Source organism: Mirounga angustirostris, unplaced genomic scaffold, assembly GCF_029215605.1.
Source record: "Mirounga angustirostris isolate CCGP_5_RB_7025 unplaced genomic scaffold, mMirAng1.0.hap1 SCAF_8, whole genome shotgun sequence".
Taxonomy (NCBI): domain Eukaryota; kingdom Metazoa; phylum Chordata; class Mammalia; order Carnivora; family Phocidae; genus Mirounga; species Mirounga angustirostris.
The window spans coordinates 72,335,376-72,360,034 of NW_026991716.1; the positions used below are offsets into that span (position 1 = coordinate 72,335,376).

Consider the following 24,659-nt stretch of genomic DNA (forward strand, 5'->3'; position numbering starts at 1 on the left):
AGTTGTTTCCATGGGACAATAAATGTTGGGTCCAAGAAATAATAAACATGAATTCCTACAATTATATTAAAAATTGCAACGGGAAGCAATATAGAGTGTTTACCATGCATGATTTCATTTCACAAAACAAACATGATGGGCACTATTATTATTATTCTATTTTACAGATGAGGAAAGCAAATGTAATTTTCTTACAAACGGGTAAGTGGATTTTATTGTACATATCTTACACTGAAGATCATAGTATCACAGCAGAAAGACCCTACAAAGTCTCCTCTGATCCACTTTTTTAGCCCTGGGTTCTGTCATCCTAAGCTCCAATCCATAGGTGCACTCAATAACATGCTCAAGAAACACACTCCAGCAACCTCCCTCCATCCCTTCACTTCTGTGTCTTCCAATCTGTCAGGACCCAGCTCAAAATGCTACTCTTCCCTAAAACCCCTACGTAGTATCATAGTACCATGTCTCATGTTTATTTGTAATTTTTAAAATACTAAACTTTTCTGCATTCTTATCTTACTCTCCTTTGTTTTCCCTTGCAGAGAATGTCACATTTATCCTGTGTTTTCTATAAACACAGTACAGTGTTATTTGTTCATCTGGCAAATACTTGAGAGCCTAGGTTTCGGACCCAGGGATAAAAAGGCAGACCATGCCCTCAGGAAGGTCACCATCTAGCTCGGGTGACAGACATGAACATGAATAAATACAAGATGCCACAAATTCAAAATAATCCTTGATTTTTTATGATCCTGCAATTATTCCTGCTAAAACCAATCAAATGTGCATACCTATTAATAATCGGTTTTTTAAAAATTTTCTAAAATTACAACATACTTAAAGGAATAGCATTTTGATTCCTTAAGTAGTAATAGCAACTATTACTTAAATTCAAGATTAAAACACTTATGAGTATAAAGGCAAACTGTTTCAGCTCAGCGTTTTACCTGTGGCATAAGCAATCTCATCTTTGGCTTGGTCTCTCTCTTTCTTCATTTTTTCCAAGTCTACTTCAAGAGCTTGTTTGTCTTGCTTCAGTCTTTTGATGTCTTCCAATAAACTGTTTTTTTCTTTCTTGATAGTCATAGAATTATAAAAGCATATTATTTATAGCCACAAAAAATTGTGGTATAGGCTCTCTTTTATCCCATCCATCATAAATTCTACATACGTATTTTTTATAAATACATAATTAGGGCGCCTGGGTGGCTCAGTCGTTAAGCAGCTGCCTTCCGCTCAGGTCATGATCCCAGAGTCCTGGGATCGAGTCCCACATCGGGCTCCCTGCTCAGTGGGAAGCCTGCTTCTCCCTCTCCCACTCCCCCTGCTTGTGTTCCTGCTCTTGCTGTCTCTGTCAAATAAATAAATAACATCTTTAAAAAAAAACCAAAAACATAATTATTTTTCCTAAATTTAGTTCTGGTGTCATCATGTTCTTCCACCCTGCCAAATTATTAATAATTCCCCATAGCCTACTAGATTAATTCTAATCATCTAACTCAACATAGCCTAAAGACCTCCCAATGAACTGTTCTCACTTCTCCTGGATTACTGCAATAATGTCCTAACTAGTGTGCCTTTTCCACTTTTAGCAGCTAGTCTATTCTCCTCACAGTAGCCAAAGAGATTTTAATTAAAAAAGTACTGAAGTATAACTGGCATACAATAAATATCCTGTAGTTTCAGGTGTACATCATAGTGACTTGATATTTTTATACATTATGAAATGATCCCCATGGTAAGTCTTGTTATGGTCTGTCATCACACAAAGTTAGTACATTATTGACTAGATACCCTATGCTGTCCATTACACCCCTGTGTCTTATTTTATAACTGGTAATTTATATTTCACCTGCCCTCCAACACCCCCCACCACTTTCTGGTAACCAACAGTTTGTTTCCTGCACCTCCAAGTCTGTTTTGTTTGCTCATTTACTTCACATGTAAGTGAAATCATACGGTATTTGTTTTCTTCTGACTTATCACTTAGCACGATACCCTCTAGATCCAACCATGTTGTCACTTTCTCCCTATCCTATCTAGCAATCAAGTTAAAACAGAAAAGTTTCTTGACGTCTTAGTCCCTCGCAAAGGTGGGTGGATGTTTTCCTAGTCTGCTGCCGTACTGAAGGATAAGGCCAGTTGAACTCCAGATGTCCTGTCTCCACTTTGCTGTTAAAGCTCCAGCCCATGGCTACTAAACTAAAGGCCTAGGAGCAGATGTTTACTGTTAGGTTTTTATCCCTCCTCATTTCTGGTCCCTAGAGAGTTCTCTCACTTTCCTGAGAGCTTTTACATTTTGCATTTACAAGATGTTTATTCTATTTTGTCCAGCATTTTCTGATGTTTTTAGTGGAAGTTTTAGTTTCCTGTCAGAAAATATTTTCAAAACAGCACTTTTAAAAGGTTGCTAATAACAATTTGAATAAAGCTGATGTTTGGCTTGAAACCTTACTATGGTTTCCCAAGCCTTCATAAACTACAATGATATTAATTTCTCTCTTAACTTGCTAATTTTTGAGGCCTACTGGCAAGGGAGTTAGGGAGAGTCCAACCATTCACTCTTTCTTCTAACCTATCTGCCTAACTACGTATCTCTTTAATCATGCTATACATGCATACCTGCACCTGAAGAAAGTTGCCAAATAGATTCATATTTGAAGCTACATCTTAAATACCACAAAAGGCTGCTAAACATGTTATTAAACTAGGGTGTGTTTAGATTTCTACGTAACAAAACTTTATATGATTTCTCATTAAAAAGTGTATGTATTTGGCATTTTTCTAATTCATATAGTCATTCAATAGATTAGAAGGGCTTTTTTAGTTTCACACCATGGTTCTTAATGGGAGGGAGTGGGGAGAATTAACTACCATCCCACAGGGGACAAGTTTGGAAATGTGGCAGTGAGCACATATTTCCTGGGGACAGGGATGACAAAAATTGTGCAGTATATGGAACTGTTCTGCTTAAAATAGAATTAACCTGCCCAAAATTCCAAAACTTCTCTCACTGGTAAATACCACTTTAGAAAATTCTAAGCCATATCCTTTATAATACGATTCAATAAAAATAAAAAAAAAAGTTATGGAGCAGCTATTGTATTTCACATCTGTGTTAAGTACATGGGAGGCAAATATTTGTAGACACAGTCTCTGCCTTCTAGAAGTGCACAGTTCATTGAAGACCGGTAAAAAGCCACTTAACATTTTAAGGTGAACAATCATCTTCAAAGTATTTTCCTATTTTAGCTTACATTTCTAAGAAGGAATTTTTGAAATAAGGTATATATGCCCTAAGTAAGGTTATGCCTCCAGTATGGCTCCACCTGACGATCACTAGATGAGAGGCTGGATTATAAAGAGGATGCATGGAGCACTGGGTGTTATATGCAAACAATGAATCATGGAACACTACATCAAAAACTAACGATGTAATGTAGGTGATTAACATAACATAATAAAATAAAAAAAAAACACAACCCCCCCAAAAAAACTAATGATGTACTGTATGGTGACTAACATAATAAAATAAAATAAAATAAAATAAAAATAAAATAAAGAGGATGCCATCGAAAACCAGTATTATGTCATTTTCTCTAAGGTCACATGTATATTAAATGCTAATTTAAGATATACCTAAATTTTTTAATGGTATGAAATTTATAACAGATTTTATCTATTCATAAATTACAAAAACAGATTTTTTATACACATATGGAAATTTTAAGAATAAATTCTTTACTATACTTACGCAACTTACCTGTGCCACCCGTAGTTCTGCTAACAGATCTGTAAAATTCTGGGTTTTGGTGGGCTCTGAATCTTCAACTACTTGAGACAGGAAACGACTTTTGTGCATCTGTTCTCTGATTTATTTTGAAAATGAAAATATTTTTTTTAAACAAAGTACTCCTTTCAATGCAAAATATACAATTCTTAAAATTAAAAAATCTAATGGACATTGCAACTATTTGAGCCACTGAAGAAAAAAAGGTTATTTACTCTAAAGATTAAAATATTAAAATAGTAAAAGAAGTATAAGGGAGATGTTTGTTCAATTTAAAAGAATTGAAACCCTAACATCATGCTTTCTTTATAATATAAAAATACTTTCTACTAATTCTCAGAGAAACAAAACTCAATGTGTGAGAAAGATGTGCTGCATTTATCCTGTGGTGCTACATCTTCCCTGCTACATCATTCTAGACTCCTTTCTAAGAAACACAAATCACCAATCATACACATGATAAATGACAAACAAAACCAAACACAGTCTATTATTTGAAGTTAGAATCAATTTTTCTGGTTTTCCAGAAACATTATACAAGGAGTTTAGGACTGCATTTAAAATCATCTAATCCTACTGTAAAGAAACCCTCTATTTCATCGTGAAAGCGCATTTAAAGCTTCAGTTTGGGATCCGGGAATAGATCTCTTTTAAACCCATGTAATATAAGATGTGATATTTTAGAATGCTTTATTGAAGCATACTTGACTGAAATCAGATATAAATGCTTTCACGCATCAGAACTGTGCAGATTATCACAACTGGCTTGGGGTCATACATTCAAGGCCAAAGAAGCTGGTGCTGCTGCTGCTTTTTTTTTTTTAAGATTTTATTTATTCATTCATAAGAGACAGAGAGAGAGAGAGGCAGAGGGAGAAGCAGGCTCCCCGCTGAGCAGGGAGCCCAATGTGAGACTTGATCCCAGGATCCTGGGATCATGACCTGAGCCGAAGGCAGACGTTTAACCATCTGAGCCACCCAGGTGCCCTTCTTTTTTTTTTTTTTTTTAAGATTTTATTTATTTATCTGTCAGAGAGAGAGTGAGCACAAGCAGGGGGGACAGCAGGCAGAGGGAGAAGGAGAAGCAAGCTCCCCGCTGAGCAGAGAGCCTGACGCAGGACTCGATCCCAGGACCCAGGGATCACAACCAAGCTGAAGGCAGACACTTAACTGACTGAGCCACCCAGGCACCCCCAAAGAAGCTTCTTCTAATAGCAGTTCCATCTAAGTGATCAGGTGTCTATGTGAAGTGACACAAAACTGGTGAGCCATTTCCTAAAAGAAGACAGTACCCTAACTTGCTCATGTTTATGAGTTCAGCTTTTTCACTCAATATGTTAAAGTTGGATGTAGTATTATCTAAAAGATCTTACAGATCTTACAGTCTGAAATATGATTCCTAAGTAGGTGCTGGTGCTCCCTGAGCCTGCCGTGCTGAGTGCTGGTTAATAACAACTCACAAGTTCTTCTCTGGAGAAATGCCCTCAGCCAAATAGCAGCCTCTGCCCCCTGGCCTAGAGGATATCCCCCATTCCCTTCCTAGGGCATACCACACCCAGTGACTGACTAGTTTGAGGGTATAAAAGATTGCTCCCCTTGCCTCAAGTGGGACCAACTCTGTGATGTAATCTGTTTTCCTGAGCAGAATAAATAAAGCCAGTCACTGGCTAAGACCACGTTCTTACTTACCTTCCCTCCCCCTTATCCCACCTTGCTTCTCTTGTTCCCCTTCTCCTTAGGGTTATCCTCCCAGAAATCACCTCCATAAGGATCCCTACACCTCAGGCTCTACTTCTACAGAACCTGACCTAAAACATTAAGTGATAGTTATATGATACATATATTTTTAGTATGATTAATCACATGGTTCCTTAGGAAATGGCTAAGCATCTCAGGCTTAATGACTGATCAAGAGGAATACTGTATATTCAGTTTCCTAAAACTGATGTGAAACTCAAATATGAGTATGCTAAAAATACTAAAATATGTACTACTAGCCATCTAGTACTAAAAGAAAAATATACTGAATATTAAACCTATAAAAGTTACAAACCATAAATAAGTGTAAAATTTTTTTCAGTTCTAAGTAAAAATAAATGTATTTTTAGTATTAAAATAAAATGCTTAGAAATAGTCTACATATATTTGATTTTACGAATTCAAAAAGAACTTACTTTAAGGAAGCTAACTCACTGAATAAACTCTGGTTTTCCTTGAACATTCGCTCCTCATTTTTCTTGTTTTGTTCTTGGAGATCTTTCACTTGATTATACAATCTTTCATTTTCCTTTTTATAAACAGAAAATTACATTTTAGTTAATAGTCATTAGTACTTACATAAGTATATATGCTCACAACAGATACATCCTTTAAACATTTTCAAAGTCTTTTACATTTATTTAGTTTTGAGTAAGCAAAATCTTTTTAAAACTCTTTATATCATCTCAGAAGAAAATCTGTTACCTGAAAACAATTCTTTCCAAAATGCTTACTTGAAAAAAAGAGTTGCAAAAATTCCCAAGATCCTAATGTCAGTGTAAGGCGCTGTATTTCACAGGAGTAAGCAGGCCGAGTGGCTGCAGAAATAACTACAACCTAACTGTGTGGACTAGGGGCAAAAGGCCCACTGGGACTGTCTGCATCCTCTTTTTTCTGATTCTAGCCTGGCTTCCTGCAATGAGGTAACTGGATATAGATAGCCACGATGGGCTTCCATGCTTGTTTCTGGAACTTTCTGTGAGCAGGGAGTTAGAGAGCAGGTATTTCTAAAAGTGTAAGGACAAGGCAAAGCAGATACTAGGCCCAGTTCTCCCCTAGCCTTAGACTAAAGAGTGACTCAAACCAATCTGTGCTTAGGTGCTGTGGCTTATTAACTTTTTTAAAATTAAGAATCTGATGAAAACCAAGGACCTTTGAGGATCTAATAAAAACCATGGACTATCTCACCATGTCTGGCCTAGTGCTTGGTAAGATGGTCTGTGCTTAAATACCCACAATGTAATGTATACAGATATGCAAGTTTTGTGTTATATTTGTGGGAGAAGGTGGTTGGCATCCTTATGGGTCTGTGACATACTCCTTAAAAATGTGTGCTCTCAGGGCACCTGGATGGCGCAGCTGGTTAAGTGAACAACTCTTGGTTTTGGCTTAGGTCATGATCTCAGGGTCAGGGGACTGAGCCCCATGCTGGGCTCCATACTCAGCACAGAGTCTGCTTGGGATTGATTCTATCCCCCTCTCTTTCTGCTGTGCCCCCTCCCTGCCCCATTTGCTTGCTCTAACAAATAAATAAATCTTTTTTTTTTTAATTTTTATTTATTTATTTGAGAGAGAGAGAATGAGAGAGAGCACATGAGAGGGGGGAGGGTCAGAGGGAGAAGCAGACTCCCTGCCGAGCAGGGAGCCCGATGCGGGACTCGATCCTGGGACTCCAGGATCATGACCTGAGCCGAAGGCAGTTGCTTAACCAACTGAGCCACCCAGGCGCCCACAAATAAATAAATCTTAAAACAAAAACAAAAACAAAAAACACAAACAGGTGTTCTCTACAGCAAGATCACAATGGCAGGCAAAGGATTTGGAAGGTTCTCACTAACTATAGGGCAGTGTGCCCTACAAAATCAGTACTATTTCATCTATAGGAAAATTATGAATCACTGATATGACAATGCTTTCTCTGGTTATCCTCGGATGACAATGCTAATTATTGATAGGCTTGATGCTTAAAAGTCAAAAGAGAAAAAGGTAATGAGTGAGAAAGAGAAGGGAAAGGGAGTAAGGGGAAAAAGGGGAGGAAACTAAGATGAAGTTCTATGCTGGAGATCACTAAACCTGTCCTGGCTGACTGGCTAGTCAGCATTACCAAGAATCCATCACACATGGCAAATATCTGCCTTCTTGTAGGACACACAGATTTTTTCTCATTTAATTCAAATTTTTTCACTCTCCGCACATTGGCAATTAATTTCAGATTTGTATTTCTGAATATAATACCAAAACTAATCAATATAATCTACTGAAAAGCATTACAGAAAACTAAAGAAGAATAGGGCAGTGTCTAAGGAATATGGCTATTAAAAATAGTAACAGGCAACATTCACTAATTGGTTACTGGGTGCCAGGTACTAAGAGGTTGGTTTGCACTTTCATATTTTAATTTTATAACCATCATATGAGGCAGCTACTGTTATTACCATCCCCACTCACAGATGAGGAAAGTGGCTTAGAGAGGTGAAATGATTTGCCCAAGGCTGCACAGCAGGAGGTGGAGGGAGGACTAACACTGGATTCTTTTTTTAAATTATTATTATTAACATATAATGTATTATTTGTTTCAGGGGTACAGGTCTGTGATTCATCAGTCTTACACAATTCACAGCGCTCACCACAATACGTACCCTCCCCAGTGTCCCCACGCTCTTAACCAGCTTAATTATATGCCTATGAAAAATGTTCAGACTAGTCAAATTATTACTTACTCATTTTTGCCAGAATTCCTGTTACCCGCTACATGAGCATAGAAATATTTTAATATGCCTTACTTTCTATAATCAAAGGATCTCAAGAACAAATTCACAGTGCTGAAAATTCACACCTGTTGATATCCTTGAAGAAGTGTCTCTTGTTCCTGTATTTCTTTTTGAATTTGCTTCAATTTTTCTTCAGTGACAGTATCAGCTGTTTCTCCAAAATGTAACCATCTTTGCTTTTTGTTTGTTTCTTCAAAGCTACTTAACTTTGAGAAAATACAGACATTATTTTATTTAGGAAAGGAGATGATGAAGTGAGAGATAAGGAAGAATAATAGAAAACTCAACATGCATAGATCTAAAACTGTCCTATAACTACAGTGGAATTAACACCAACTAGCTAAATCATTACAATGTGATGTTTTGTGCTGATGGTTCTGGTGATGAGAGTAACTCAGAAATGCTACACAGTGTCATTCTCTGAATCTAGGCCTTCTATAGCAGTTCTTTCTGAAACTGTCTTCTTGAAGGTCATAGTGAACTAAGGGATTTGTTTTCAAAAAGGACTGCTAACAGAAGAAAATTATCAAAATGAGCCAACTTAAATTTTTATTTTTTCCCAGTGGGTGTGAGTTAGGCTCTGTTGTGAGGAGGCAGTCTTGGGAACCATGTTCATATTTTATACAGCAAATACATCAAGTCAAACAGCCCCAGGAACAAAGGATGACAATGCATTTTTGCAGGGAGTACAAGTTCTTTTTATTCAATAAAAGGAGAAACAGGACAATGTGTCTAGTACCTTGGCTTGAAGAATGTAATTGTCTTGGTTCAGTCTGAAGAGTTCCTTTTCCTGTTGTCTCTTTAGTTCTTCCATCTTATTTTCCAGCTCTCTCTCTTTTTCTGAGAATGTAACTTTAATTTGCTCAATTAGGGCTTGTGCACCCCTCCATTTTTCCTCTGCTTCCTGAACTCTTTTAAACATAATTAACTCGGTCTCCTTGTTCTCACCATGGTATCCTGAAGAATCCTTTTAAGGAGAAGCATTACTTCATTATAGTATATTTACATACTAAGTTTGAAAACAGGTGGTTAGAAAAAAAAACCACAATGAATAAAAATGACATGGTTAACAATGTTCTGCTATAGAAAAATCAATAAATGTTCAGTAAGATTAGAACATCATGCTTAATGCAAAACAAATTTCATTATTTATTACTTAGTTTTAATATTATAAAACAGAAAAAAATTATGAATGTGATTTTGAAATTCAATACCTACATTCTGAAACTGAACACAATAATCAGTTTCTGTAGAATCTTCAGCCTTCTTAGGAGTAGCCAGGCAACTTTCAGTTTTGGGAGCTGCTTTACCCAAAGCTGCAGGCTTGATGACTTTTGTTCCTGATAAGATTTCTAAATATTGTAAACAATGGACAGAAGCACCACAAATGCAAACAAAGGTGAATGTGTATTCAGCAATCATGTAATAGTAAGTACTAATACAATGGGAACGGTAGGATAGAAGAGGATCTGGAAAGAGGCTGGGGTCTAACTCTGTAACACAGCTGTTTCACTGCAGTCAGAACTCCCCATAATCAACATTTCACCCAATTTGACAAAGAAGGCTAACTGACCCAAGATTCATGTCAAATGATAAACGGAGCTAAAAAAATGTGAAGAGAATGTGGACAGGGATAATTTCAGGTCTTACTAATTTTAAATACTATTCTTTAAAATAGTCACAGCAATAACAAATAAGAATATCCAAGTGATGAATCAAAGAGAAGCTGATTAACTTTATGAAGCACTTTAGTTCAAATTAAGGGTGCTTTCAAAGCACACTTTTCATAAATAATGTGTATCAAGATATAGTATTAAAGGAATAATATAAATTGCATGGAAACTTTACAACAGCTAGTCTAAATTTGACTTAAAAGTAAAATTATAATACTGCTATAAAACCCTGATAATATATATTGAATTAAAAAAATGTGATTAATGTATGTTCTGGTCCAATTTTCACCTTTTAAGGTACCTCATAAATCCCCAAACAGTAGGAATAATTCTAAGGCCAATAAATTACTCAGTTAATAATAAAAAGAATGTTTATGAGAAATACCTTGAAGAGACCTTGAGGCCCATATTCAAATACTATAAGTTTGAGCTGAACAGTCAGTAAACATTCATTTATCTGCCTTAGAGGTAAATTAAGAATTTGAAATTTTTATTTTTAAATATAATTTCTTCAAGATGCTAACTTTTAAGTGTAAAGTTTACTTTTTCATTAAAAGTGAAAAGATACATGGTTATTAAAGATTTGGAAATTACAGAAAAGTCAAAAAAAGAAACAAGTCACCAGTAGCACCTCACCCAAAGATTTCTTTCTAATCTCTTTTGCAGGCATGCAGGGGTTTTCCTTACAGAGTAGTAGTCATTTGTAATTGGACTATTCCGTGTAGAAGGTTTTCTGGAGAACTTAAAGTGTTCAAAAAGAAACGGAGTCATTGTAAAAGCTGGCATTCATCCTTCCAAGTCACTGGAGATCCATTAATGTGGCCAGTGAATGAGGTGTGATCTGCTAGCACTGTCATTCTCCCTAGGAAATGGCAGCTAAGGGTGGCAGGTGGTTCTTATTCAAGTTGTAGTCAGCCAATGCTTTCATACCAGAATTCTCTCTTCTTGAATTCTTAATTTTCATTTCTCTAAGTAATTATTTTTAGTAATGGTACATAGACAGTATCTTTTTCCTTTATATATGAAGAAAATTTGCCTGGATAGAAAACTTTAATATGAAAACATTGCAGAATTTGGACCTCATGAATCCTTCTTGAAAAAACAACGGATTAAGAAAATTTAGTCAAAAAATAAACCAATCAAAATAATTCCAGAATAGAGAAGCTATGGCTAAGGGACTCGTGAAAAGCATTCCATCTCTTTAATAATCAGAATGAAGACCTAAATTCAAAAGCTGAGGGGAATTAAGGTTGCAGGATAAAATATAATAAACTTGAACAAGGAAAAATGAAATCAACAAAAATGAGTAAAAGGCATATGAGTGGGGGATGTAAGAGTTTTACTACCTTATATTTCACAGAAGGGAAAACTGATCATGTATAAAATTGAAAATGCAGTTAAAAGCAGCATGATTCTGGCAATCTTTGAGTGGTTTTCAAAATCTGTTTTCTTTTAAAGGGTTCTTTTGGGATATAATATTTCTTAGGATGAAGTTTTTCTTACAGATTTAAGAAATACTAAATCTAATATTTTATTTAAAAGAACCTGTAGGGGCGTCTGGGAGGCTCAGTTGGTTGAGCATCACGTCCGACTCTTGATCATGGGTGCGAGACCCGAGTTGGGCTCCCCGCTTGGGAGTCTCTCCCTCTGCCCCTCTCCGCACTCATGCACTCTCTTAAAAACAAATAATAATAATAAAAAAAAAGAACTTGCAAAGAGTGATTCTGTTCTTATAAAATGTTTTGTCCATTTAGCCATATGTCTGCTTTTCTCCTTCCATCCACCATCTATGCTTCCTTCTATCTGTATAAGGACATACACATGAGAAGCATGAAATGATGCTCACTCAGTGTGACACCCATTGCTTCTTGCTTTCTTTTTACTTTTCTGTATTTTTAAATTTAAATAATGAGCAACTATTCCTTTTTTGACAAGAAGCTTATTAGTCTAGGGGTGCCTGGGTGGCTCAGCTGGTTAAGCGTCTGCCTTCGGCTCAGGTCATGATCTCAGGGTCCTGGGATCGAGCCCAGCATCGGGCTCCCTGCTCAGTGGGGACTCTACTTTTCCCTCTGCCCCTCTCCCTAACTTGTGCTCTTGTGTTCTCTCTCTCTCAAATAAATCTTAAAAAAAAGAAGAAACTTATTAGTCTAAAAATAAAAACATAAGTTAATAGCCAAAGAAAATTAATTTAAAATAAAAAGGAAAACAACCACACAGCAGGTACTGCTAATTGCCAATCTCCTCTTCCCTACTAATAGAAACCTCCCTATTAATTTTGCCCTGGGCAGCAATGTACCCAGTTGAAAATACTCATCTCCCTGGACTCCAGGCAACTGAGGGTGGCCATAAGATCAAAATTCAAGCTAGTAGATGAAAGCAAAAGTTTCTTACATGGTGCTTCCAGAAAAGTCACTACTTTACTGATGAAGAAGTCGATGATTTAACTGGCATGGACCTTTTACTTTTTACTTTCCTCCTGACTCAGACTGGAGGCTGAAATAGCCACCTTGTTATAATGAAGACAAAAGTTACAGATAAAGGATTTTGCAGCAGGAAAGAAGAACGGATCTGGTTCCTTGCACAGTGGTGCCAGGTCTGAACTGCCTATTCCTGCCTTCTTGTTACATGAAAAAGAGAAACTCTGAGTAAGCCCCAGCACCTGGCTTCTTTTTCATCTTAATCAAGGTTGATTCCAAGTGCATTCTCTAGACTTTCTGAACACTAATCTGTATCTCAGAGTCTGCTTGTTGGAGAACCCAACCTGTGACAAGTAACAACCATCCCAAAGGAATTAAAATTCTTCTGAATAAAACTAAAATTGCTCTGGGGGAATTTTACAATAAAAAGAGATTTAAAAAATCTTAAGTCTAATGAAAAAAAAGTAACTCAGTATAAAAATGGACAGTCAAGGTTTATCATTGTACTTTAATATAAATTGTACTGTTTTATTTTTATTTTGGTAGTCACAAATACTGTAAAATTTTGAAACAGGAAAAATACTCATAAAGGTATTGTTGGTTTCCTCTATCAACCTCTCAATCATGCCCCTCGTTTCTTTTCCACCCACTGTGACATTACTTCTGTCTTCATTCTTAGTAATTTCAATATACTCATAGTGATCCTTTCAACCCTTGGCTCTTGGGTCCTTATACTTAACCTCTCCACCTCAGCTACTTACTTACATTGGTATACTCTAAGCCTTTTCTCTACTAGTAACACAATCACTTCTAATCTCAGTCTTAGGCATTTCTTCTCTATCAATCCTATCTCCCACTTCATGCCCTCTGGTATTTGGATTCCATCAATCCTTTAACCCCAACAGTACTCATAGACGGTCAATCCTACCTGTTTCATACCGTATTACACCCCTTGACGTCCTTTCTTCCTTCCTTACTCAATTTGAAGTCCACATACACCATTAGCTCTCTTCTTGCTCCTCAGTTCATTGCACTCGTTTGGCAAAAACCACTCTTCTTGGTAAATCCAACTATACAACTACCCAACACCTGCAATCATGTAGCAAAACGTGGACATGCACAAACACACACACACACAAACACAACACACACACACACACACACAAATATGTTGCCTGGTATCAATTTAAATCCATAATCACTAACTTCAAGAAGACTCTGCTGCGGGCAATCTAGTCCTCCAGGATGGCTATTTCATCTTTTCTCTCCTCTCCTCTAACACTCCTACCCTATCCTCAATGCCAGCAAATGATACTATGTTTTATTTCTCAGAGAAAATGGAAGCAATCAGAAGAAATCATCCACATTCTTTCACCATGTCTACCCACCCACCAGTATCTGTGTCTACATCTTCCCCTTTCCCATCTGCTTGCACAGATGAATTGTCCATGCCTCTATCTGGAGCCAATCCTTTCAATGAACTCTAGATTCCGTTACAGTTCCTCTACTCAAGGACACTGCTCTAGCAATTCTTCCCCTCTCACCACCATGAATCTACTGAAATCTTTCCAAAATGCATAAACATACTTTTAGGCATACTATTATTACTACCATTAAAAAAAAAGCAAAACAAAAAGCTTTCCTTGACTCTACTTCCCATGCCAGCTACTACCCCATTTTTTTCTGCCTTTTACACTCTTTCCTCCTAGTCTATAAAGCATCCAATTTTATTTCTCACATTCCCTCCTATTCTCATTCAGCCTGCCTTTTACAGCCACATAACCATGGAAACTGTCCAGTTTACTGATGACTTCCTCCACGCTAAACCCAAAGGTCAGTTCCCAGTTTTCACTTTCCTTTCTCTCTCAGCAGCAACTGACAGATAAATCAATTCTCCTTTCTTCACTTGGCTTTCAGGATCCCACATATTCAGGTTTCTTCCAATCTTACTCTCTTCTCTTTGCAGGTTACTCCTCTTCTTCCTGACTTCCTAAGGTTAGCATGCCCAGAGCTCAGGCCTTGGTCTGCTTTTCTCCTATAGCAATGCTCACTCTCTTTGTCAGCCTCATGGTTTAAAAACCATCTATATTAGTTTTTTTTTTTTTTTTTTAAGATTTTATTTATTTATTTCCAGAGAGAGGGAGAGAGAGAGCATAAGCAGCGGGGGAATGGCAGGCAGAGGGAGAAGCAGGCTCCCCGCTGAGCAAGGAGCCCATCATGGGACTTGATCCCAGGACCCTGGGATCATGACCTGAGCAGAAGGCAGACACTTAACCAACTGAGCCACCCAGGCGTCGCCCATCTATATTAGTTTTCACAATAACTCACAAATCATCTGCAGTCTACACCTCCCTCTTGAACTCTAGACTTTTCTATCTAATTGGTTCCTTGTTGTCTCCACTTGCATGTAGAACAGTCATTTCAAAAATAAGAGAAAATAAGGCAATACAAAAGACTTTGTAGGGGAAGGAATTAGAGGTTCACAGGTTAAGAACAAGATGAAAGGATGCTTGCATTAATCCTACAGAATCATATTCCTGTCTCTACAGAATAACTACCTCCTGCTGGTGTTCTCCTCTATTCTGACATAAATCAGCCTTGGCCTTCCTTTCCATCTTAGATGCACAGGTTGCTGCAGCAAATACAACACAAAGGCAGGAGAGAGTCTTTAATGCCTAAAGAATTTAAAATAGAGTCAAAGTGGTCCTGGACTTAATAGTCTTAGGGAAAAGCAAGGAAAGACATTTCAAGCTAGAAATGAATTTTCCAATGAGGACAGTTCTCTTCATGACAAATATCACCATATAACAATGATGAAATTGGTCACCTATTAAATTTAATCACAAAGGGAAGGACAAAATGCTTCTGGCTCCATAGCTCTCCCTTCCTCACTGGAATTTAAAGGCAGCAGAAATGTTGGTTTGATCTGAACATTTCTGTTCTTTTAATTGCTGCATGGGCTCTTAAGTTGAAAATTATCCTTTCCTACTGTCACTATAAATGACTGCATTAGGAAATAACAAACAGAGGCACTGCGATATATAAAAATACGCATTATGTGCTATATAAAACATCCAGCCTGGCTCAGTCTATACTGAACTAATATCCAAATAATCTCTATAATCAACCTTCATTTGTAGGTTGCCATTTGCATTCTGAATTTGTAGTTCTTCTCTGGTAAACACTGGATATTCCAAAGTCAACCAGGTGAGGATGAGTTTGACTCCTATTCACTTCCCATACTTTAGGAGTGTCATTCAGGAAAGCCTAGAGCCAATGACCAAAATCCTCCTGTAAACTGAATCTTTCAGAATGGAATATCCTATCTTAAGATGAATTCTTTCCTATGAAAATAAAAGTTCACAGAAGGAGAGAAAGAAATAAGGAAAGCAGAGAGCAAGGAAAGTAAAATAATACACTATATGCACAGAACTCTATTACAAAAAGAGCATATAATTACCTTTTTTCCTAGCTTGATTTGAAGTGGGACTGGATCTCATTTTCATAACGTCCTTTGAAGTTTTCTTTTCAAGAGCAGAAAAAGTCTTGAATGGTGAACTGGATTTGCCATAGCCTGAGCTCCTAACTGATGCATATAATCCACTCTGGGGTTTTCTTTTAAGCAGCGGAGGTGCACTTTTGGCCTTCTTGTATGGGACCTGTTTACCAGTTATAGCCCCTTCTTCTCCAGAACTAAGTTGTTGAAAAGTCTGCACACAAGTAGCAACTTTTTAGGACTTAAATAAACTTCAACTACAGTTGTAAATGAAGATTTAACAGATCACAAAACCACAGTGATTACTGAATAATAGTTTGCATTATTATATTATCTATATTATACATATACACACATATAATATACACATTATTATATTATAAGGCAAACCACTACACACTGAAGTTCTCAAAGTCTAACTCATCAGAATTTTAGTATTTTGAAGCACATCTTCACAGTCAGGAGTAAAACAAAGCAAAATAAGAGAACAAAGTAAGCTTGCCAGAAAACGAGATGTGTAATTACTAGAATTAATATAGAAGAGAACAGGAAAGAATATGTTTTCAAATGACACAAAATTGTATCTTTTTTTTTCTCCAGAAGTCTCAAGATAAAAATTTATTAATATCCTGTCTTATTCCACAAAAAACTGGAGACAGTTTATGGTAAACACGTAACTTAAAACTGTAAAATAAAACTAGAATATGGAGATCAAAGGAACTATAAATCAGAATAGATCAAGAACCGAAGAAAAAGGAATAGTGAAATATAACTTTCTCAACAGCTGCTAATAGCATTTATATAAAATGCCAACTTACCTACTTTTGTAGAACACACACTACTGGGAAGATTTAAAAAGCACTAGAATGATGAATAAACTTTATTTTCTTGTGCTACTCAAATTCTGGACTACACTTACTAAAAACAAATGAAGAAATGTAAAGAATGGCTTCCAAAAGAAAGCTAATGCCATGGTAGTATTTTAAAATTTGGGGACTATGGGATGTTGTTAATAAATACTGCTCACAAATATCCAGGATCTATGTGGAGGTTAGTATGTAATCAATCCCACTAGCTTAAGAAGTACCTACTTATCAATAGTATTTATATAACACTTCATTTATCAATATTTCAAATCAACTTAGATTATAAACACTTACTTTATTTATTTTGTCATCCTGAGGCAATAATGAAGGACCAACAGATAGTTTTTTCCTCAAAATATCAAGGTACATTTTATCTATATGTTCTTCCGTAGTATTTACTCCTGGACAGCCATTTTCTATACCTTTATTTGTTGTCTTTTGTAAAACCACATTCTCTTCATTTTTGTCAAAAAGTTGGTTCACATTTCGTGGCTCTTGAGATATAATATTTGGGTTCATCTTAAGGGATAAAGGGCTAACAAATTCAGTTTCTTTTCTATCAGCCAGTTTCTTATAGCTATAAAACAAAACAGAGAATGAACCTTAGGTGACTCCTCAAATATCCATTATATATACATATACCATACATATCACATATTTACACACACAAAATATAAGAAATATTTATATTTTATTATGTATATTATTATTTATATATAATATTTGTAACTATTTAAATTAGGTCATTAATGTCAAATATATTATCTGTAATTCTGGTTAGCAGAGTATACTCATATAGTGTCCTATAACTCTTTTAAATTTCAGATAATTTAATGCAGTATAAAATAAGGGATCACATGGATGACTCTGAGACCTACTTCAAAGGAAAGACAAACCAAGACTGAGACTGTTTTTGTGTAAGAAAAAATAAAAATTGAATTTCTAATGAACTTTGTGTAATTAATCTTTCATCCATAATACCATGTCAACATGCATTTGAGACAGGAAAAACATTTTACACATTTTTAGAAGAAACTAAAGAAGTAATAATTTATGTCAATGAGAAATAAAGTATAAATATTAAAAAGCATAAATTGCATCACACTATAGGAAAAATTTTAAAGTAACACAGGAAAATCACTAGTATCTTGAAATAAAATTATGTCTGTGGTTTAAAACACTTAAATACAATGTAATATTTCAGACCATTCAATTTTTTTTTTTTAAGATTTTATTTATTTATTTGACAGAGAGAGACACAGCGAGAGAGGGAACACAAGCAGGGGGAGTGGGAGAGGGAGAAGCAGGCCTCCCGCTGAGCAGGGAGCCCGATGCGGGGCTCGATCCAGGACCCTGGGATCATGACCTGAGCCGAAGGCAGACACTTAACGACCGAGCCACCCAGGCGCCCCTCAATTTTTAAAATAGAGAAAATATCTCTTAAGGAAATGTTCTAAATGGGGTTAAGTATCAGTATAGCATAGGGGCTCCAAAAATATGGACACCGTATTTTCAAACTGAGTAATCATGGTCTATTAGGTCATTTAATTTTGTAATTTATAAAATAAGATGTCATTTATAAAATAAAGTTTAAGAGGCTACTATTTTCTTGTAAGATAGACTGGCTTCTTAGTAATTGTTAGGCTTTTCTAAAGTAGTTGGAATCATCAGAAAATATAATAGGTCTTTCCTTCTTCAGGTTGCAGAATCTGGCTAGAAGCTCTTCAAAACTGTCTCCTGTTCTTTCTGCATACTAACTAAACTACATTTCCTTGCCTCCCTGAATCTAGTTGGGGCCAATTACTAGTTCTTGCCTTTAGAATGTGAGTGCTATGGTGACAAGAACCTAAGATATCTGTCATTGGCTCAGTGGCTGGGTTTTGGGTGGCAAGGAAAATGATACTAGAAGCTGGAGAAGTGGCAACCTATGTTGCCAAAATATTTGCCAAACAATATAAGGCAGATCACATGGCTACTGAGTCTGGGTACTAAGAAAAATGGCAGGAAAGTTTCTAAGTGCTAGCTACTATTGACTACTTTTGACAAGATACTAAAAGATATGAGCTCAAGATAAAAAAGGGCCAGTTTATAAGAAGAAATCAAAGAAAACAGAGAGAGTCTAGAAACTCAGTGCCTCTAAGGTTCATTCTCTGTGACCCTAACAGTAGGATTCAGCATTGAAAAATGCTATGAAAAAGCAGGATTTCATGAGACTTCTAAGTTGAAAAGAGTGACTCAGTCCTTTGACAAAGATCATACTAAAGGAGTCCTCTTCACACTTAAGGTTATTGTTCTCAATAATATACAGATAGCTGCAACTGAATTGAGAGGAAAAAAAGAAAGAAAGAGGGACAAAAAAAAGCAAATACTTAAAGCAGATTTAAAACCTCTGACTAGCAAACTGACTTCAAGTGTAGTTACTGGCACATGGGACTCACTGGAAACTAATAGATAAGAAGTCTACTAAACTTTTTGAAGGAACTGTAATGACAAGGAAACCACAACCATATTTATAAAACAAACAATAAAAGCCAGAGACTTATCTGGGAGCCTTAAAACCACCTGCAGGCAGGAAGTGGACTAAAAGGAATGCATCCTCCAAGACGGGCACAGCCTCCCCACAAAACCCACTTCAGTTGTGGCCCACAGTGTAAATATTGTTATAAGGCCTTTCCCGTGGATTTCAAGGTTGCATTATTTGCTGTCCTTTCCTCATATTTTTCCCTTCTTAATGGGAGTATTTGTTGTAGTTTCGCTATCATATATTGGATGGGGGTGAGGAAGTAGGGAACTTGTGTAGATACAAGATTAGTAGACAGTGAGGAGCTACATTCAAACCCGTTGGAGAAGACACTGCTTCACCTGGAAATCCTGGTCTTTTAGATGGACACAGTTCTGAATGGGACTTTGGGCTGTTTGCTTTGGGGAGGGGATAGTGGGTCTGTGTATAAAGAAGAGTAAAATGGATATTTGGTTACTAGAAGGGTAGATTCTGGTAGAGACTAACTAGATGCCTATCAAACTCATCTAACTTTTCTTTCTGAGCATATAAGCAAATCCTATTTCCCAGCCTCTTGGACCTTGTTAGCTCGATGTGATGGTTCTTACCAACAGAATGTGAACTGAAGTGATGTAATACTTCTGTGTTGAGGCAGTTAAAAGGAATTGTGCTAAATTACCTTTTTTCTTTCTTTATCAACTGGTTGGATGAGGCCATGACAACCTTAAAACCATGTGTTGATGACAAAGTAGCCCGGGTCCCTAAATGACCATGTGGAATAGAGTCCCATCCCAACCCCACTGACACACACGGGATTATGACGTGAGCAAAAAATAAATTTTTGATGATGCTTAGCTACTAAAATTTTAATAATCCCAGTAGCCAGGATTATTTACTCTACAGTTTACTGAAGAGTTTTCAGACATGAATACTAAAGTTTATACTATTGACATTTCTGTAATGATTGTTATGCCTTTAATGTAAGTATACTTGTTTTTAGACCTTAAATGAAAAAAATCTCTATTTAGAGATTACACATTAGTAAAATGATTTCCACCTATGCCAACAAAGACACAAAGATATGTAAGCACATCTCTTCATTAATACTAACATAGCCCCCAAACAGCAGTAAGTGAGAATGATCTGCCCTCGAAAACATACTAACTAGTGCTACAGATCAGTGGAAGAATACTAGACTTAGCCTTCAAGTAGACTGGCTTCATTGCCTTGTTTTCTCTCAAATGGAAGAAATGTAGAAACAGGATGAGAAATCACTACAAGTGGATTTACATGATGAGGAGGTAGTATAAGGAGGGACTCAAACTGTGTGCTGAAAACACAAATGAACGAATGAATACATGGAGGGAATGACAGGCTTCTCACAGAAATATTTCATGGAGATCAAAGATCTGACAGTGTAAGTGGTTAAGCACATGGACTTCTTGTGTTTCCTGGTTATATCCATATGATCTTGAGCAATTTCTTACACTTCTTTTTTTGGGGGGGAGGAGTGGGAAGGAGCATAGGGAGAGGGAGAGAGATAGAGAATCTCAAGCAGACTCCATGCCCAGCGTGGAGCCCAATGCGGGGCTCAATCTCACAACCCTGAGATCATGACCTGAGCCAAAATTAAGAGTTGGACGCTAAACTGACTGAGCCACCCAGACCCCCCTATTTAACTTCTTTAAGCCTCAGTTTTCTTATCTATGAAATGGAGATGATAATAAAATATACCACACAGAGTGGCTATAAGATTAAGTGAAATCTAATATGTAAAGAACTCTGCACAGTACCTGGCCCACAGTAAGCATGTGATAAAAATGTTAGCTGTCATCACCACCACCACCACCATCTCCATCATCATCATCTGGTTCTTGTGAGAGCTCCACCATTAAACTGGTTTACCTCAGTTTCATCACTTGAATGATGCAGATAAAGATGACTGCCCTATTTGTTATGAGGATCACATGAAATGACGGATGTGACACAAATGCAAGGTTACTGTCTTGTGCTACTCTGTGTGCTGGAGAATGACAGCGTGGTCCCACGAGTTTCCATTAAAATATACTGAAGCCCGCTGCTCTTGTGACCAAAACACTTACCTTGTAAAAGGATGGCTGGTCTGTGACTAAGTGCAAAACTAAGTGGTTTATAAAGAAGCAAATCTATGATGCATACAGAATAAAATTCATGGTCCCTCTCACTGTTCAAATCAACTGCCCTGAGCTATTTAAAGCTGAAAGGATTTTAGTTTTCAGGAAAAGGCCAACAGACTACTTAAAAAAATGGCAGCACTTTTTTTTTTAGTGGCATCTATTTAAAAAATATGTATTTTTTTATTTTAGCACTAGAAGAATTTTGATAAACTGAGTAAGAACTACTAATAAGAAGAGAGCAGTGACTCACAGGTAGACTCATATAAGCTACCCATTAATCATTCACTAGGAATGAGTATGTAAAAGAAATGACTAAAAGTTTCCAGTAACAAAACAATAAACAAACAAACAACCTGCACAATCCATTCCAAAAAACCTCATACCTGACAGGTTGTAAATCAAAACCACTGACACCAAAGGAATCTATTCTGATAGGTTTCATCAGCTCCTCTACCGTGGGCAGATCTAAGAGGAAAAAAAGTTAAAATAGCAACCCAAAAAATCATGTGAATTACTTAGTCTAATCCCACTAAGATTACATTTTTTCTGACTGAGTTAACAAAATGGCATATACAATAAACCCAGTTTCCCACTATAAACTTACTTGTACTAAGAAAATCTCCTTTGATTTATATATATATAATATATAGATAATAATATATATTATCTATATATTATATATAATGTATCTATAAAATATCAAAAATATGTGCATGGCTGTGTCCATACATGCACACACATTTGTTAAATATATTTTAGTTGATTCTAAAATACTGTTCTCTATTTAAAAAATTAATAGTATAGAAAAGCATAAAATAAAGTGAAAACAGTTAGGTGATTTCCTAATTTGGCCAAGGCATACCGAAGGAGGAATTGAAATTTTATCCCATGTTCAGCTCTAACTTTATAACCACTGATTCCCAAATTCCATTTTAACAAACCCTTTAAGTTAAGTTCAGAGACTGAGAAACAATCACTACAGCAAACTGCATTGAAATTATACCACACTAGAGACTGTTTGGAGAGGGTCTCGAATTAACTTTTACCAGATTCTGTAGTAGAGATGTTTTTAGAGGACTCTTCATTTTCTTGAGGATAATCTTTCACTGAGCTCTTGATATTTTCCATTGCATTACTCTCAGTTCTTTGCTCGTCTGCATCTCCCAAAGAATGGGCTATATGACAATAAGCCTGATGGAGAGCTTCAATGTCACTATTGCTTTGTCCATAAGAAACACCTATTGGAATAAATGTCATCTCCAGTATAATCACACAAATACATGAAAGACATAAAACACCAATATCATCCCTTCATGTGTTTGGAATGGTGAATGAGGCTGGTGGGACAACTGCAACATTATAGAGTAAAGTACAAACCTTGCTAATATGTAGCTATAGCCTAACAGTACAAAATCAGAGCAGGCTCAATAACTCTTGAGCAAGTTGAGATGTGTCCTGACACAGGAACTGTAAATAAACTCTGACTCCACTAGTTATTGCCTTCTCTTCTCATTACCCTTAATCAACCCCATTACACTGGATAAAACTATTCCCAAATTTCCTAAGCTGACAAAATCTTTCAAGGATTCTGTCTCCCTTACCACTACCACTCTCTCTCACTCTTGCATTCTCTCTCTGCTTCCCAGTGCCACCAAGTATCTTGTAGTCTGCATTTCTTCAACTGAAATTCACTCCCCTAACTTTACGATCCAGTATGTGTTCCAATATCCTGCGTACACTGCTATAATCAAAAGCAATTTTCTAATAGTCAAATCTAGCCATCTTTAATTCTCTCCAACCCGGTGAGACATCTGACACTGTCCTCTTCCTGGGAACTGTTTCTTCTGTATAGCCTCTTCTTGTTCTTCCCACCACTCTGATGGCTACCTATCCGTCCTTTATGGTAAATGGCTCATCTCAGAGTTCCATCTTCAGTCCTCTTTTTTAAACCTCTCATTTATTTATTTATTTATTTTTGAGCTGGCAAATTTCTTCAAGACCCTTAACTCAACTGTTACCCATATGATTGTGACTCCCAAATCTACGTCTTTGTCCTTACCTCTTTTCTGAATATTAAACTTTCTAACAGACATTTACACTATAAGTAAATCAAATCTAATCTATCCCCACCTGAATTAATTATATTCCCCAACAAAACTTGTTCTACTACAAGTATTTTAGCTAATGGCATCACTATTCACCCAGTCATCCAAAATAGAAAACCTGATGTCATCATTCACTCTTCCTTCCCTATTAATCTCCTCCTTCTCCCACCAATTAATAAATAAATTCTGGAAAAAAGAATTTGAAGAAGACTCTAATGATAATAATGATTTAAAATTTTTTAAGTATTTTTCTTCCTTATTTTGTACCTTTCATTACTAACACCGGAATTTTTAAAATTAGAGAAAAGAATAAAAGAGTCACAGAAGAGTGGGGGGAAAAGGAGAGAAATAAGGTAAGTAGTCTCCTTTTCTATTAATACCCATGATTAATTAATTAATGCTTAAGAATAAAATTGGAGATACAGCCTCATCAGTAAAGGGCTGACTTCTCTGCCTTTTACATGAAAAAGAGAGGATCCTAGGTAGTTATTTAATGTTTTGTTACAAGTCAAAAGCTCCCTAATTTTCTACTTTAGGGAGGTGAGAAATGTCAAATCCCACATTGCAGAGGCAAGGACCTGGTTGTGACGCAATACTGTCATACTGTGAATGCTCCACTCGTGCAGCACAGCACAAAACGGTACCTGCCCAGGAGGCAAATGAAAATAAGCAGAAGGCTGAATCTGACCCTCATTTGTACAGTGATCAACCTTTCCAATACAATAAAGCACAAAGAATTTCAAAAGTGATCCCTTTTTAAAAAGACGATCTTTGACAATGTATCACCTAAACTGAGGTTGCTTAATACTTAAGGAAACATTTTCTAAAGACAAAACAAAACAAAAACACACTAAACAACCATCTGATTTTTCAGTTCTTAAACCAAGTTCATATGCTGATTTGAAGATTATCAGGTGTATTTTTGAAATAGTAGGTGAAACTCAATACCCCACAGCCAATAAGTATTTATACTGTATGCCTTCAAGTTTTTTATTATAATTTCTACCATTAAACAGAAGGTTGCTATAAATAATAGTGGTAAGAACCATTAAGTGCTACTGCTTATTGAATCTTAACAATATACTAGGCATTATACATTATCTGAGTTGACCAACACAAGGCCT

General features: G+C 36.4%; 1 protein-coding gene across 6 annotated transcripts in view; it reads right to left on the reverse strand.

Moving 5' to 3' along the window:
- The window catches only part of CEP162 (centrosomal protein 162), a 108,509-nt gene that overhangs the window by 39,237 nt on the left and 44,613 nt on the right, over nt 1–24,659 (reverse strand). For all 6 annotated transcript variants that reach the window (XM_064597822.1, XM_064597824.1, XM_064597823.1 and 3 more), the window contains exons 10-19: nt 22,477–22,668; nt 21,814–21,895; nt 17,069–17,351; nt 15,873–16,122; nt 9,541–9,674; nt 9,062–9,289; nt 8,388–8,528; nt 5,968–6,080; nt 3,767–3,872; nt 951–1,077 (exon numbers count right to left, since the gene is read on the reverse strand). In XM_064597822.1, the coding sequence (XP_064453892.1) occupies nt 951–1,077; nt 3,767–3,872; nt 5,968–6,080; nt 8,388–8,528; nt 9,062–9,289; nt 9,541–9,674; nt 15,873–16,122; nt 17,069–17,351; nt 21,814–21,895; nt 22,477–22,668 (1,656 nt within the window). The remainder of the gene's footprint in view (nt 1–950; nt 1,078–3,766; nt 3,873–5,967; nt 6,081–8,387; nt 8,529–9,061; nt 9,290–9,540; nt 9,675–15,872; nt 16,123–17,068; nt 17,352–21,813; nt 21,896–22,476; nt 22,669–24,659) is intronic.